The sequence below is a fragment of the Achroia grisella genome, unplaced genomic scaffold, assembly GCF_030625045.1.
Source record: "Achroia grisella isolate CSIRO2021 unplaced genomic scaffold, CSIRO_AGI_Agris_v1 utg1419, whole genome shotgun sequence".
NCBI lineage: Eukaryota > Metazoa > Arthropoda > Insecta > Lepidoptera > Pyralidae > Achroia > Achroia grisella.
Genome location: NW_026712630.1, coordinates 289,312 through 304,168, shown reverse-complemented (window position 1 = coordinate 304,168; position 14,857 = coordinate 289,312). Strand labels below are relative to the sequence as shown.

Below are 14,857 nucleotides of genomic sequence, written 5' to 3'. Positions count from 1 at the left end.
TCAAATGTTACCATAATCATCTACGAGATGGGGCCTGCCCTAACAACGAGATGGGGTCTGCCCTAACAAGGAGGTGGGGTCTGCCCTAACAACGAGATGGGGTCTGCCCTAACAACGAGATGGGGTCTGCCCTAACAACGAGATGGGGTCTGCCCTAACAAGGAGGTGGGGTCTGCCCTAACAAGGAGGTGGGGTCTGCCCTAACAAGGAGGTGGGGTCTGCCCTAACAAGGAGGTGGGGTCTGCCCTAACAAGAAGGTGGGGTCTGCCCTAACAACGAGATGGGGCCTGGCTAACACCATATATAATTTTTCCCATTGACATGAATAATGTAATAACATTAAAGAAACTTATTATAAATGTTGTAATGACATATTGTAAATTTAATTAAATTATTTAAAAATAAATGGAAATCGATACAGATATATAATATTGAAATGTTTGTTATTATATAATAAAAATTAATAGCTTTACACTAAATGCATATGAAAGTACACATATATGGTACTTACATCATGTCGTAATGTCTGTCTGTATGTTCTTGCTAATATCTGAAACGGCTGGACCGCTTCTGACGGGATTCTCACTCGCAGATAGCTAATGCCAACGAGTAACTATTATTTTTTAAATTTTATTCATCTTATTAAAAAAAGAAATTCCAAGCGAACAAAGTCGCGGATAACTTGTAACTTGTTTCGTGTAACGAAAATAAATTTTAAAAGTGCATTCTTAATTCAGGATGGAATTTAAAATTGCCATTTACCGTCAAGTACGCCATCAGAATGTTTTGTTATTTCATTCATATAAAAATAATGTACAGTAAATCGACCAATATAATTTATATATTATGTAATTTATATTGATTTCCATATATAGTCTTACGTCGTCTTTTTAACATTTCTTTGTCAATTCTTTTATTTAAATAGAATAAATCATAAAAAAATACGCATATTTTCCCCTTCCCATACATTTATGTAAATATGTAGACATATACCATACAAATACCCTTTATGACTAACTCTGTATCTGTATACTTATAAAGACTGACATACATATTATTTTATATGTATCCTCTGTCCACGCAATGCACCACATTATTCGCCTCCCGAAGTCTACCCTCCTTCGTCTTGAAAGGTTTCATCTGCCACACATCATCGATGTTCAATTTTTCATCACCCTGTAAATATAAAAGAATCAATTCAATTCAATTTTTCATCATCCTGTAAATATAATAGAATCAATTCAATTAAATTTTTCATCACCCTGTAAATATAATAGAATCAATTCAATTTAAAATTCAAGTTCAAAATATCTTTATTCATGTAGGTCTATTACAGACTCTCATGATATGTCAAATCTACCGTCAGTTCGGAATGATTTCGAGATGAGAAGAACTGACAAGAAACTCTGCTCGTATTTTTTTTTAAATGTTGAACATATTTACTATAATACAATTTCATTTAAATTCAAATTTGGGAGAATAGAGTGACCACCAGCATATGCTATTGAAAAAAAAACAAAAAATCTAATCAGTGATCGCAACCTGAACAGACCTGTCCCCACAAGCAGCACCCGTTTACGAGTATGACGGATGAGCCAGCCATCATTGCACTCAACCATATTAGAGGGAGCACATCGTTATTTCCGATGGTTACAGGTTGGATAACTCACACGACATAAACATTTATATTTATGAGTATGATTGTTTGCGTCGGTCTGAGTGTTTATGTATTTACGAAAAAAAACTATGTATTTGTATAAGTTATCTAGTACCTATAATTCAAGCGTTATCTAGCTTAAGCGCTGTTGAATTGTACTGAGATTATTATTATTATGGAAATCTAAAAACTTCAATAAGTTTTTTTTTAATTCAAATTATTTTGGGGTTTTTGTTTTCAGACATGTCAACCTCATTATTATAAACTAATCGGAACAGTTCTTAAAAATAATAATAATCTTGTATATTATGTATGTATTTACGAAAAAAAATCTATGTATTTGTATCAGTTGTCTAGTACCCATAACACATGCTTTAACTATCTTATCTTAGAAGTAGATGGAGCTGTGTGAATTGTTCTGAGATTATGATTATTATTATAGTCGGAACATTTGATTGTTTATTAATAATTATTATTAATAAACAATCAAATAATTGCCAACTTCGAGGGATCTATTTATTAAATTGCTTTTATCAGCGCACACAAACAAACAGCAATATCAGTAGTTTTTTACCTTCATCTCCATATTGACAGCATCCTCAGGCGCCAAAATAATAAACGGGGTCGACTCAAAACTGAACGCCAGTCCAAAGTACGAGTATTTCTTTATCTCGGCCATATAGACCTCATATGAATACAATTTATCTGGGTCACTGCCCAGCTCTCTTATTTGTTTCGCCAACACTTCGTAATAATATTTCAGCAATTCATCATAGTACTTATCCCTCATGTCTTGGGTAGTGCATGCGTATACCACAAAAGCAATATCTAACACGGGGGATGCACACCTTGATAGCTGAAAATCAATTATTTTCGCATCTACCGGAGAGCTATTCACATATTTGTATAAGAAATTGTTGGTCCAAGAATCTCCATGGGATATTACACCAGTCTCTAAAGTTCCCGTTGCAGCAGCGATCATGTCGTCGTAACGTTCAGGAACTGCAAATTTCTTTATCTTCTCCACATAAATTGTATTAGGATACTCTCTTTCTACAGCATCGATGGCTATACCACTGATTCTGTTCCAAAACCTTGTATACCAATCTCGGAGCCTGTCATGATAGTATGTCTCGAACACTTCGGTCCTGATCTTCTCAAATTCCTCAGGTTGTTGATCTTTCATGGCAAAGGATAGTGCATGGAACTGTGCAAGCACTTTAAAAGTTATTTTACAATGTTCATAGTCTATGCCTTCTTGTCTAACGGCGCTTCCAAAGTTTTCTAGCGACGCATCTTCAAGACAGATCACGTCATTGACTCCATCGCTGTACGATAGGAATAATTTCACATATTTATCGAAAGGATCTGATACAGTTTTGGTTGATTGAAATTTTATTAACGCTGGCAAGACTTTCTCATAGAAGTTTATCTCGTTCTTGAAAAACTCGTCACTTTTGTATGTTAATCTTCTAGATAGACTTTTAGGTATATTCTTTAATATAACTTGGACATATTTGGATGTGTCAGCTCCGGTTTTGCCGTGTATCTTTATTTTGATAAGTTCGCTCAGATACGAATCGCCTTTGCCGGTGTCGCTCAAATACTGGAAATGTAAAAATATATAATAAAAAATTGTGTTTTTCAAATGTATAGTATTGATCTAGCGAAAATAGAATAAGTAAATTCTTAACAATACAGCTAATAGTTATGATACTTGAATTGAATATATTTTTTATTATCCTTATTAATATTATAAATGCGAGAGTAAATCTACCGCTTTACTATCCGATGGTCGTGGGTTCGATTCCTCGCACGGTACAAACATTTGTATTCATGAGTATGATTGTTTGTATCGGTCTGGGTGTTTTCTATGTATAATATGTTTTTATTTAAAAAAAAAATGCATCTATGTATTTGTATCAGTTGTCTAGTACCTATAACACAAGCTTTAGCTAGCTTAACTTGGGTCTAGATGGCGCTGTGTGAATTGTCCTGAGATTATTATTATTATTAAATCTGTGTGTCTGTCTGTCTTGCTTTCACACCAAAATTACTGAACCAATTAAAATAAAATTTTATGTACGCTGTAGACGCTGAGGACATAGGCTACTTTTTAATGCGAATAAAGGGTTGTAAGGGGTTGAAAGTGGAGATGAAACGTTCTATGGAAGTATCATCATTTTCAAAGCTAAAATTTACTTTTTAAGCTTTTAACTATCAATATGATATTCAAAGTTTGTACGAATTGTATTCTTAAGGGGGTAAAATATAATAGGGGATGAAATGAAAATTCCTCATTCATCCTGTCTATTCCTTGCGAACGAAGTCACGGGCACAGCTAGTTTCATATAAATTAATATACCGTATAGGACAGAATCTGCCAAACTGAAGAGGAAACGCCGCTTCACATCCTATGTGGTTGTAGCCCACTCATGCATAAACGAAATATCTCCTTTGGAAAGTTTACACTCTTTCCCGAGGAGATAAAAACCATCGCTCCTAAGAATATCCTTCAATTCTTGTCCCTGACGGGCTAGGACGGGGTAGTTCGTAGCGAACTTTAAAAAAGGGTGAGCACAATAGATCTATGTAGGTCGCAGTGCTACAGGTGCTACAAACATCTGACAATAGCCTAAACAACCCAATAAAAAAAATAGGACAGGATAGGGAATTGTCAGTAATGTGGACTGACAACTCTATTCCTAGCAAGGTATCATGACAAGGTTGTCTTTCACACCGGTACCCCTGAAAATCATTGTGACAAATATGTAATAAATTGGCATGACCTGACCTCATACTCTACTGGCACCATGCCGCCACATAAATTTAAATTAAACATATATAAACCTATAAACACTTTGGAACTGGGGGGAATTGGATTGTTAGCAATGGGAACTAGTAACTCTCATTGCTAACAATGTACCATGTTAGGTAAACCTCCACGTGGTTCCCCCTGGAAACCATCGTGATGAATTCATGGTGAATTTGTCACGATGGGCTAACTGACCTGACCTCATGTTTATCTTGTCATCCACCACTGGTGCCCCGTCAGCGTAATCCGTTAGCGCAGGCGGGTGCACCATTCCATTATCAAACACAAAAAAAAAATTTGGAACTTCTTTCATTACCTATACATTTTTAATAAATTATGAGTGTTATATAATAAATAAAAATTACATATATTATGCGTGACTATAATATCACTGTCATATTTTTTTTTATAATATTCTCAATTAGTAGTTTTATTTAAGTTAATGGAATGAAACATAAGGAAAAATAATTTTATATTGCTAACAATAATGGTGCATTACCTCCCAGTGAGTGAAGGTCATTGGTTCACCAAACCATTGAGTGAGTGAGTAGCTGAGCTTCTCGTTGGTGAGCGCTGGAGAAATATGTATCAAGGTAGAAAAGTCTTCTTCAGCCATTACTAGAAGAATATAATATTTATTTATAATACCGGGTTCAAGATTCTGTATGGTTCTTTTTGTATACAAACGATATAATTTGGATGAGATCGGAAACAAAATTATTTAATACTCATAATTATTACATATCAAACAACCCATTACATACATATCATACATATGTCTATTCCAATTGGTTTGAATTGGAATATACATACAAAATTTTAATTGAAGCTTACCAAAATACATTAGTGAAAACTAAACTACAAATTGGTTACTTATTTGTGAGTTTAGTGAGCACAAACACAAAGACAAAAATTCCAATAATTATTAGTTTGGGTTCTATTATGTAAAGTGATATGTTAAATTTGTATTACACATAAATATCTTTAAAAATTTAACTAATTTGTGAAATATGTAGGTGTGTTACAATACAGAGTATAGAGGAGTGATATCTTAGTTCTCCAGAATACATAATTCTGGCTGGTATTATATTAGTTTAAGTTTTATTTTAACATGTTAAACGCCATGTCAGATCATGTGTGTCTGATGCTAAGAAGTTCTACATGAGCCATTTCGGACATATACATCTGACATACACAATTTGGTAGATGCTGTGTTAAAAACAACAGGTTGATACTTGTATCTTCTTTGAATGTGTCAGACATATAAAACTGACACAGCTTGTTGAGAAAAAGTTTTAATATAGGCCCATGTCAGTCATATATATGTGACATAAAAAATAGTGTTGTTCCAGGATTGGGGAAAAAAAAATTGTGATACATTAAGTTTCCTTGATACATTTTTAACTAAATTAACTATGAAAGTTACCATGACCCATGTGAAAATTTTTCTGACATTGTGGCGATTAATGTGTTAATTTATTTATGTTATATAGTATAGGTATTGTGGGATTGTCATAGTCACATTTTTGTACAAAAATGCAAAAAAAAATATGGAATATAAAACAGAATACATGATAACATACCCGCGTTATTAGATATAATCATTACATAGATGATCTTATGTCCATGATGCTTACCATTTACCATCTACGGAGCAACCAGCTTGTGTACCATTACAGTCACATAAAAAAATACTACTACAATATTGATCTGATAGAACTTTACTTAACTTTAATTAATTTACTCATTCATTTAAAACTCTTTTAGTTATATTAGTAATTTATAGGTTGACTTAACCAATACATATCTTACTCACTAAAATAAATTTAAAATTATTGGCTGGAAATTTACCTAGACAATTTTTTTTAATTCTTATATTTTATGTAACAAAAACTTTTTATAATTTGAAATAATAATCATAACAATCTTACTGAAACCCGGCGCAGATTCCAAATTTAAAATTAATCGAAGTTCTGAAGGTTTGTTGCATATATTTCTGTGCCTATAACTCCGAATATAGTTTCACTTTTAATATGTACTCTATGCACTTGATATGTAATTATTTTAATTCAATAATACGAAAATTAAAGTTTCGAGGTCAAATCTATTTGATTTGAGAGCGGAAACGGATAGATCCTGCAAGGGGGTGGGACGCATATTTTTAGACAAACCATTAAATTAAATAGTATTAATTTTTAAGTATTTTATAAGAATTTGTTGGTCAATATAATTTGTTACTGTTATGTGTAATGTCACATTGACGTTTTGAGATGACGTTACAGCTAATGACGCAATAGCCTGGTATTCTCAGTTTCAAATTGAAACTACAAGAACTCGCGATCTCAATGTTTAAGAAAAGTAATCTGAAACTGAAACTAAACTGCTCTGAATAAATTTGTTACTGTATGAGTGTATTATACTTTTAATTGTTACTAATTTCACAATTCAAATTCTAAAATAAGTAGGTAATGAAATTCTATAATGTTATGTCTACAGAATACGATTATTAAATAAGTAATTATGTCTTTTATATTATAAAAAAATTTAGATATTAATCAGAAACAATATATTATTAATTATTTCCTTTTCTATAGTTTTCAATACATTTTGACTCATTATTTCTTTTAGCATAAAATATTAACTATGTTTGGCATTGGCAGCCTACTTGTTTTTATAGAATAAGAAATATGTATGTATGTATGTCAAAATTTGTTACAATAAAAATATAAGTTGAAAACTGTTAATTTTGTATCATTATCAATTTATCTCGCCGTCAATATATATATAATTAAACAATCACACACTAATTTTCAACAATGTATTCAATATATTTGTTGTAGATAAAAAAATAACGGCAATTTTAATAAGGTGGTGTTGCAAAAACTTTGGTTGCAGTTTCGACTTAAATATTGGGATGGTATTCTTGTTTATTAAAAGCAATGGACTTGTAACAACAACGAGAGATAAGGAATTGGCGGCAATTTTTAAAAATCTACTGCTAATTATTCATTAAGAACTTAAGCAATATTAAGCTTTTAATAGTGTTCTGAAACTAATGGTGTGAACGTTATTTGTACACAGTGGGGGTTTGCTACGAATGGCTCCAATATACATAGCTGTACATTGCTATATTAACATCTTGCGAATTCTCCAGGATGGTTATACTCGCATACTCACTCCTTCATTGCACCAGTGAAGGAGATATTCTGTTTATACCATTACGGAAGTCATAAAACTAGAATCTTTAAAATAGGAATCTATAATATATAAAGCTGCATCTATAATAAAGATACATAAACTCAATTCACTAACAATAACTACAGTTTCTAAAAATAAATAAACGATTAAATTATGTACTAAAAGAACTATTCCGCGTATTGCGGTCTCTCTGTAGAAACTGAACAAATTTATTCGACATTTGTTAGAAAAGGTTAAGTGGTCTTATTTACTTTATCGACAAAGAGTAAAAGTTTCAAGTATATAAAGTTTCAGACAGTTCAGAGAACTAATTTTAAGATCGTGGCACTCAAGTATGAGAACAGACTAGACTAACTATACCCCATACTACTGAGTTCTGAATTCAAATCTATTTTTTTTTGTAACTGAAATGGAGAACAATATGGCGGCATTCCTGATGGTAAATGGCAACTATCGCCTATTTTTTTTAAGGATGATAATGGAAGGTGCACCCGCCTGCGCTAACGGTTTACGCTGGCCGGGCACCAGTGGACCATAGATAAGCATGAGGTCAGGTCAGTTAGCCCATCGTCACACGCGGCCTCCCCAAGGAAACCATCATGATACATTCCTGGTGAATTTGTCACGATGGGCTAACTGACCTGACCACATCTTATCACCCACCACTGGTGCCCCAAGCAGGCGGGCGCATTCCATTATCACCCATTGAAAATAAATAAAAAAAAAATCGTATCCTGTAATTTCACTGCCTTATCGTACATTTCAACGCATCTTAGAAAGTAAGACAGAACCAGACGACTTTGAGCTAAGTCACTTTATACGAAGTGTAGATTCGTAGAACAATTTAATTTTGAATAACTTCCAGTATATTCAAACACAAACAAAAGCATCATCCAGATGAAAGCGGGGACGTGTAAATAAATGTAGGGAAAAAATCAACAATCTGCTTTCAGCTAACGCACAAGGGCTGACTACAAAGTACAAAGGACTGCTTGGTAACTCCTCACGGGGCTTCCGTAGCCACAATCAGTCTTTTGTATCAAGAGACAATAATCTACAGCACCTAATAAACAATAAATTTACCATAAACACATCTTATTATAATAACGTTAGAGTTCAAAATGGCAACGAATTGTAGTTTCTAATGTGCACGGTTTATCTTTGCTGGCACTACATAGACGTCATATTGCCCGAAGGCGCGAATCAAGGTTTTCTCGCGTCGTTTCGCGCCAAAACAAAGGTTTTTCAACTTCTGCCGCCATCTTGTGTGAACTTTTGTAGTGCAAAGGACTTTTTGAAGTTTTTCTGGGCTTAGGGGGGTTATTTCACTTGTCCTTTTGTGCTTATGTGGTGAATTTGTACTTATTTAAATATTTATGTTGTATTATGTGCGGATAAGGATTGGAATTAAGTTACTTTTACTAAAGAAATATCTACTTAGATATTATTGTAGGTACTTATTGAAACTTATATACCTGTATACCACTCAAATTTTATATTACAATTTTAAAAGACAAAAAAGTGTGTATTGTGTTATCTACCTTATGATATGATATAAATAAATAAAATAAAAATAACGATGATATGTATATTCTTACTTCGTCGCCATAAAGTCAACGACAACTCGACGATAAAGTCTATCCTTAGATAGACATTATCATCTTTTTGTATAAACTATCAAAAAAGACCATAAATATTTTTTTTTTCCCATATTCGTCCATCTCCTTTCAATGATGGAACAGGCTGAAGAATGCAAAGATCCTTAGACCGTACAGCCTAGTCTACGTTTAAAAAGACCATAAAGAGTTTTTTGATTCTTTATTTCAGTTTTATCACAGATACGATAATATTGCATGGTTTTATTTAAGTACCTACTTACCTACGTACCTATAATTTATGTATTTAACGTAACGTAACGTATAACGTACGTATTTATAATGGAGATTTCTTATTTAGTGATGTACTGCGTAATATAAAAGTCTCTTTTTAAAACACAAGAACATTTAATTTTAGATGTTTATGCAAATTAGCTGTAGGTACATGACATTATAGTAATAGAAAAAGTGACCGATGGTGGGTGGTGTTGCCACCTTCACGCTTTTAATTTGACTCAGCACTCATTAAAGTGCTAACACTAGGTACTTATTTATTACACCACTTTAAAAGTCTTATTTGAAATGCCTAAACCGTAGTATATATATTTTACTGAGTAGATACTGAATGGTCTGTCTGGTAGAAGAAAGAAGTGTAATACTACCCGAATAATTTCATATTTTCGAACTTATTTATCACATCTGAATGTTACTTATTAAATTTGATTGAATTCATTTCGATTCGATACACCGCTTCACTCGTTTCGCGCCAAAAATTAGCCGGCTGATTTCCTCGCCAGCAACGTAGGCAACGATTTATAGGTCAATAGGCAACCGATATAATGCTGTTGACATTCCCGTACGTACGTTTCATTCGTTCATTTATAATTCAGTTGTTCACTCACGAACTGAGACTCGGCATCCCAGTTTAAACCCCATTGGGGATACGTCTATAATGCTACTAAATTGTAAATGTCCATTTCGACTTTGAGTGAAGTTCGAATTTCGGCTATTCTAAATTATTCATGTTAAATTGGTTGCGTAGAACACCGCGTGCCCGTGTGTGGTGCGGTGGTTTTTGAATATTTCAGTGTTACGAAGCGATGAAAGTGCCGTTTTGGTATAATTTAATTGGATTGCGATGTGATTTTGTGGCATACACTTCGCTTTACATTTTCATCTCACTTCAAAAAGATTAGTAAACGATATATCTATCTATTTAAAAAAGAAGTAAATTATTATTAATACCAAAGTTATATTATCAGAAATGATACGTCGATGCAGCAGTACAAGATTTTTATTCGAAGAATTAATGACGAGCGTGCATGGCATTGCCATGCCAACAACTATTGAGTTGTTCATGCACGGGATTTTCACTTAATGTTAGACATAGACAACTATTCAAATATACATTATAAATAGACTGGTTAAAAAAAAGAATTTGTATACTGAACTGGACGGTAGGGAAAAATATGAATACAAAAAATTACATTCATAAGCGGCTACAATGTCCTACATGAATAAATTAATTTTTTTTTTGTTTTATTTATCCGTAATGGAAAGGCAAAGAGTCTAAGCCCATACAGCCGTTGTCTTTGGTATAATTTCTGTATTTTAATTTCTTTTTTCCTTCTTCAGATATCTTTTACTGTGGAGACAATATATTTGATTTGACGGTTGTCACTTACCTTCAGGCGGACAGTCAGTTTACCATTCCATTTACCGACATAAACTTCATAACTACATATTATTCATTGTTCATTTCTATTGTGTACTAGCTGTGCCCGCGGTTTCGCCAGCGCGTCTATAGCCTATGTGTTACACTGATTGTGATGGATCGGATAAATCGATGATGTTGTGGGTAAACATATACTAGGTTCCGGGACAGCGGGTACATAGGTTGAGTGTATTAATAGAATGATACCTTCCAATCGATATAATAATTATATATATTCTCATATATAAAGAAATAAAAATATTTTAGTAAATCGAGAAAGAAAATATAATGTAACTTTTTACAATAATATTAGGAATGGACTACCAAAAATTTATAAACATATTATTTTTAAATATAAAAAGTTAAACAAAAGAGGTTTCACAACACTGATGTCTAGCTGACCCTTGCAACTTCTTCTGTATCACACTTATTATACACACATTATATATAGTCCAATTTACATAATATCTTATTAAATTATAGCCTATGTGTTATTCTGACGTATAACGTGACGTTACTGTAAAGTCACATCAAAATCCGTTCAGTAGTTTTTGTGTGAAAGAGTAACAAACATGCATCCATACTAACAAACTTTAGCATCTGTAAGTATCAGTATGTAATATTATATTATCTGTGGTATTAGTAAGATTTAATTTGTATCTTTTATTTTCTTATCTCTGTGTATACTTTTAAGGAAATAAAGTTTTATCTATCTAACATCTATGTCGCATATCTATCTTTTAAAGTTGACAGCAAAAGTTAAAAATAATGATTGCAACTCGTTCGATCTATGTCTCGGTTTAGTTTCAGTCTCAAGTTTTGAGATAGTTACTTAGCAAGTTAAGTTTACTCAGTTGAGTAGTCGAGAACATACCTGCCGGTATTGTACTCAATAGATACTCCTATCTATCTACATTTTATAGATAGATATATAATCTATACAAATAAAATTGGAGTGTCCGTTTGTAATATTTAAATAACCGTTTTTTACTACATGCATATAAATATAAATAGGGTACACACACCAAAATAACATTTTTTACAATTTTGTCCGTCTGTCTATCTGTTTGTTTCCGGCTAATCACTGAAATCGCTGGGCCAATTTTGACAGGACTACTTTTGGCAGGTAGCTGATATAATAAGGAGAAACTTAGGGTACTTTTATTTCAGAAAAGTTCTTTTAAATTAGAAAAATAAAGTTAAAGTCCACAGACGAGGTCGCGTGTATAGCTGGTATGTAATATATACACGTAACAACCCTAGTGTTTTAGGCGTATATAAGCTACGGTAACAATTTACCATCAGTTGAGTTGTTCAAAATCTACCCTGTATCATCGTAAGCACAGATATTATATTATATTAGAGTCCGTTAGTTTTCTGTTCCGGCGCGTTCCCTTCCCCTCTCTAACTAGTACTGAACCGACTGTACAGCGGCCTTGACGCGCGCGCGCATTGTGTTGTGAATTAAAATAAATTAGAACTGTGAAACCTACTGTGAAAGTGTGTGAAAGCTAGCGAAGATATCTTCGAGACCCTGAAGCCCAAGAAATCCGCAGAACCATACAGGTACAAAACTGACGCCACAACTTTTATTTTTCCCTATATATATACAGAGAGTAAATTCCCTAACATTTTGGTAGCAGAGTAGTTTCCCAAACAGAGTCGTATGCTTGTTGCCACCATAGTATTATAAATGAAAATGTATATACATATTTAGGACTACCTGTGTCTACGGTTTCATCCGCATGAAATTTATTGTCTATGTGTTATTCTAATGTATTAGTGTAATGTTTCCTCAAAATCTGTACAGTAGATTTTGGGTGATAGAATAACAAACATATAATATATACACAATATCAAATAATAATAATAATATCTCAGGACAATTCACACAACGCCATCTAGTCCCAAGCTAAGCAGACCTTTTGTTATGGGTACTAGACAACTGATATACATAAATACATGGATATATTTTTTTGTATATAAATACATACATATTATACATAGAAAACACCCAGACCGACACAAATAATTATACTCATGAATACAAATGTTTGTACCGTGAGAGGAATCGAACACACGACCATCAGATAGTAAAGCGGTGTGCTAAACCACTAGACCACCAAGGTTGTCAACAAATATATTACTAACTGTTCCCGCGACTTCGTCCGCGTTGAATTTAACTTGATTTTTCTAAAATAAAAGTAGCCTAAGTTACTCCTTATTACATCAGATATCTGTGAAATAAAGTCCAATTAAAATCGATTCAGCCATTTCAGAGATTAGCCGGAACAGACAAACAGACAAACAGACAAAAATTGTAAAATATATTATTTTGGTGTATGTACCGTATTTATACTCATATGCATGTAGTAAAAAGTGGTTATTTCAATGTTACAAACAGACACTCCAATTTTATTTATATGTATAGATTACTGAAGCCAAACCACACAATATCTGATGAAACTGAATTCAACTTACCTTTGTAGTGTTGCAATTGTGTTCGTATTGGATGGTAGTGATCGAATTTAAGACGATTTAGGAGAAATTGAAATACTCACTACCACTTCAAACGTGAAGCAATTCATTTAATTGTATATGGAATAGTTCAATAATAATTCAATTCAATTCAATTCAATAGGTAAATAATAATAAACGATTGTTGTTTCAGACGAGTCATTACATAGTATAAAACAAAGTCGCTGTCGCTGTCTGTCCGTCCCTATGTATGCTTAAATCTTTAAAACTACGCAACGGATTTTGAAGCGGATTTTTTTAATAGATAGAGTGATTCAAGAGAAAGGTTTATATGTATAATACATGTACACCCATGTAAAACCGGGGCGAGTAGCTAGTTACATAGTGTAAAATAAAGTCGATGTCGCTGTCTGTCCGTCCCTATGTATGCTTAACCCTTTAAACTATGAAACGGATTTTGAAGCGGTTTTTTGAAATAGATAGAGTGATTCAAGAGGATGGTTTATATATATATATATATACTAGCTGTCCCGGCAAACGTTGTTTTGCTTTTAAATAAAATAAAAAAAATTAAGAGTACCCCTAACATTGAGGGGGATGAAAAATAGATGTTGGCCGATTCTCAGACCTACTCAATACGCTCCCAAAATTTCATGAGAATCGGTCAAGCCGTTTCGGAGGAGTATGGGAACGAAAACTGTGACACGAGAATTTTATATACAAGATGTATAACACATGTACTCACGTGCGAAGCCGGGGTGGGTAGCTAGTAATATTATAAACGCGAAAGTTTGTGAGTGCGGATGTTTGTTACTCTTTCACGCAAAAACTATTGAACAGATTTTGATGAAATCTTACAGTAATATAGCTTATAATAATAATAATAATAATATAATCTCAGGACAATTCACACAGCGCCATCTAGTCCCAAGTTAAGCTATCTAAAGCTTGTGTTACAATTATCTATGTACTTGCATCAGTTATCTAGTACCCAAGATGCAAGTACATAGATAATTTTTTTTTCGTAATTACATACATATTATAACTAGAAAACACCCAGACCGATACAAACAATCATACTTATGAATACAAATGTTTGTGCCGTGCGAGGAATCGAACCCGCGACCATCGGTCGTAAAGCGGTGTGCTAGACCGTTAGACTACCGAGGTCGTCAAATCAGCTTATGGTTTTGTTTAGAAATCTCCTAGATCAATTCAAACAACCACTCATGAATACAAATATTTGTAGCGTGCTAGGAATCGAATCCGCAACTATCGGAAGTAAGGCGATAGCGATGCTAAATCGCTAGACCACCGATCCCGTAATAAAAGAAAGGAAAAATGCGTAACTAACTTTAAAAAAAGGCGGTTTGCTAATGCGCTAGACTATGAAGGCCGTA

The 14,857-nt window shown here is 33.3% G+C and overlaps 1 protein-coding gene across 3 annotated transcripts; it reads right to left on the bottom strand.

Moving 5' to 3' along the window:
• Window positions 1-884: 884 nt before the first annotated feature.
• On the bottom strand, window positions 885-6,629 carry LOC131855453 (uncharacterized). 3 transcript variants are annotated; one of them, XM_059206731.1, is made up of 5 exons: window positions 6,404-6,629; window positions 6,110-6,287; window positions 4,972-5,090; window positions 2,232-3,263; window positions 885-1,176 (listed from the first exon to the last, which is right to left on the bottom strand). In XM_059206731.1, exons 2-5 carry the CDS (start codon window positions 6,117-6,119, stop codon window positions 1,060-1,062), a joined length of 1,278 nt encoding a protein of 425 aa, XP_059062714.1. In that variant the 5' UTR covers window positions 6,120-6,287; window positions 6,404-6,629; the 3' UTR covers window positions 885-1,059. The 3 variants fall into 3 exon arrangements, with proteins under 3 accessions (XP_059062714.1, XP_059062715.1, XP_059062716.1); XM_059206732.1 differs by lacking the exon at window positions 6,110-6,287; XM_059206733.1 differs by lacking the exon at window positions 6,110-6,287 and having other exon boundaries at window positions 6,324-6,415.
• Between the last annotated feature and the right edge of the window lie 8,228 nt (window positions 6,630-14,857).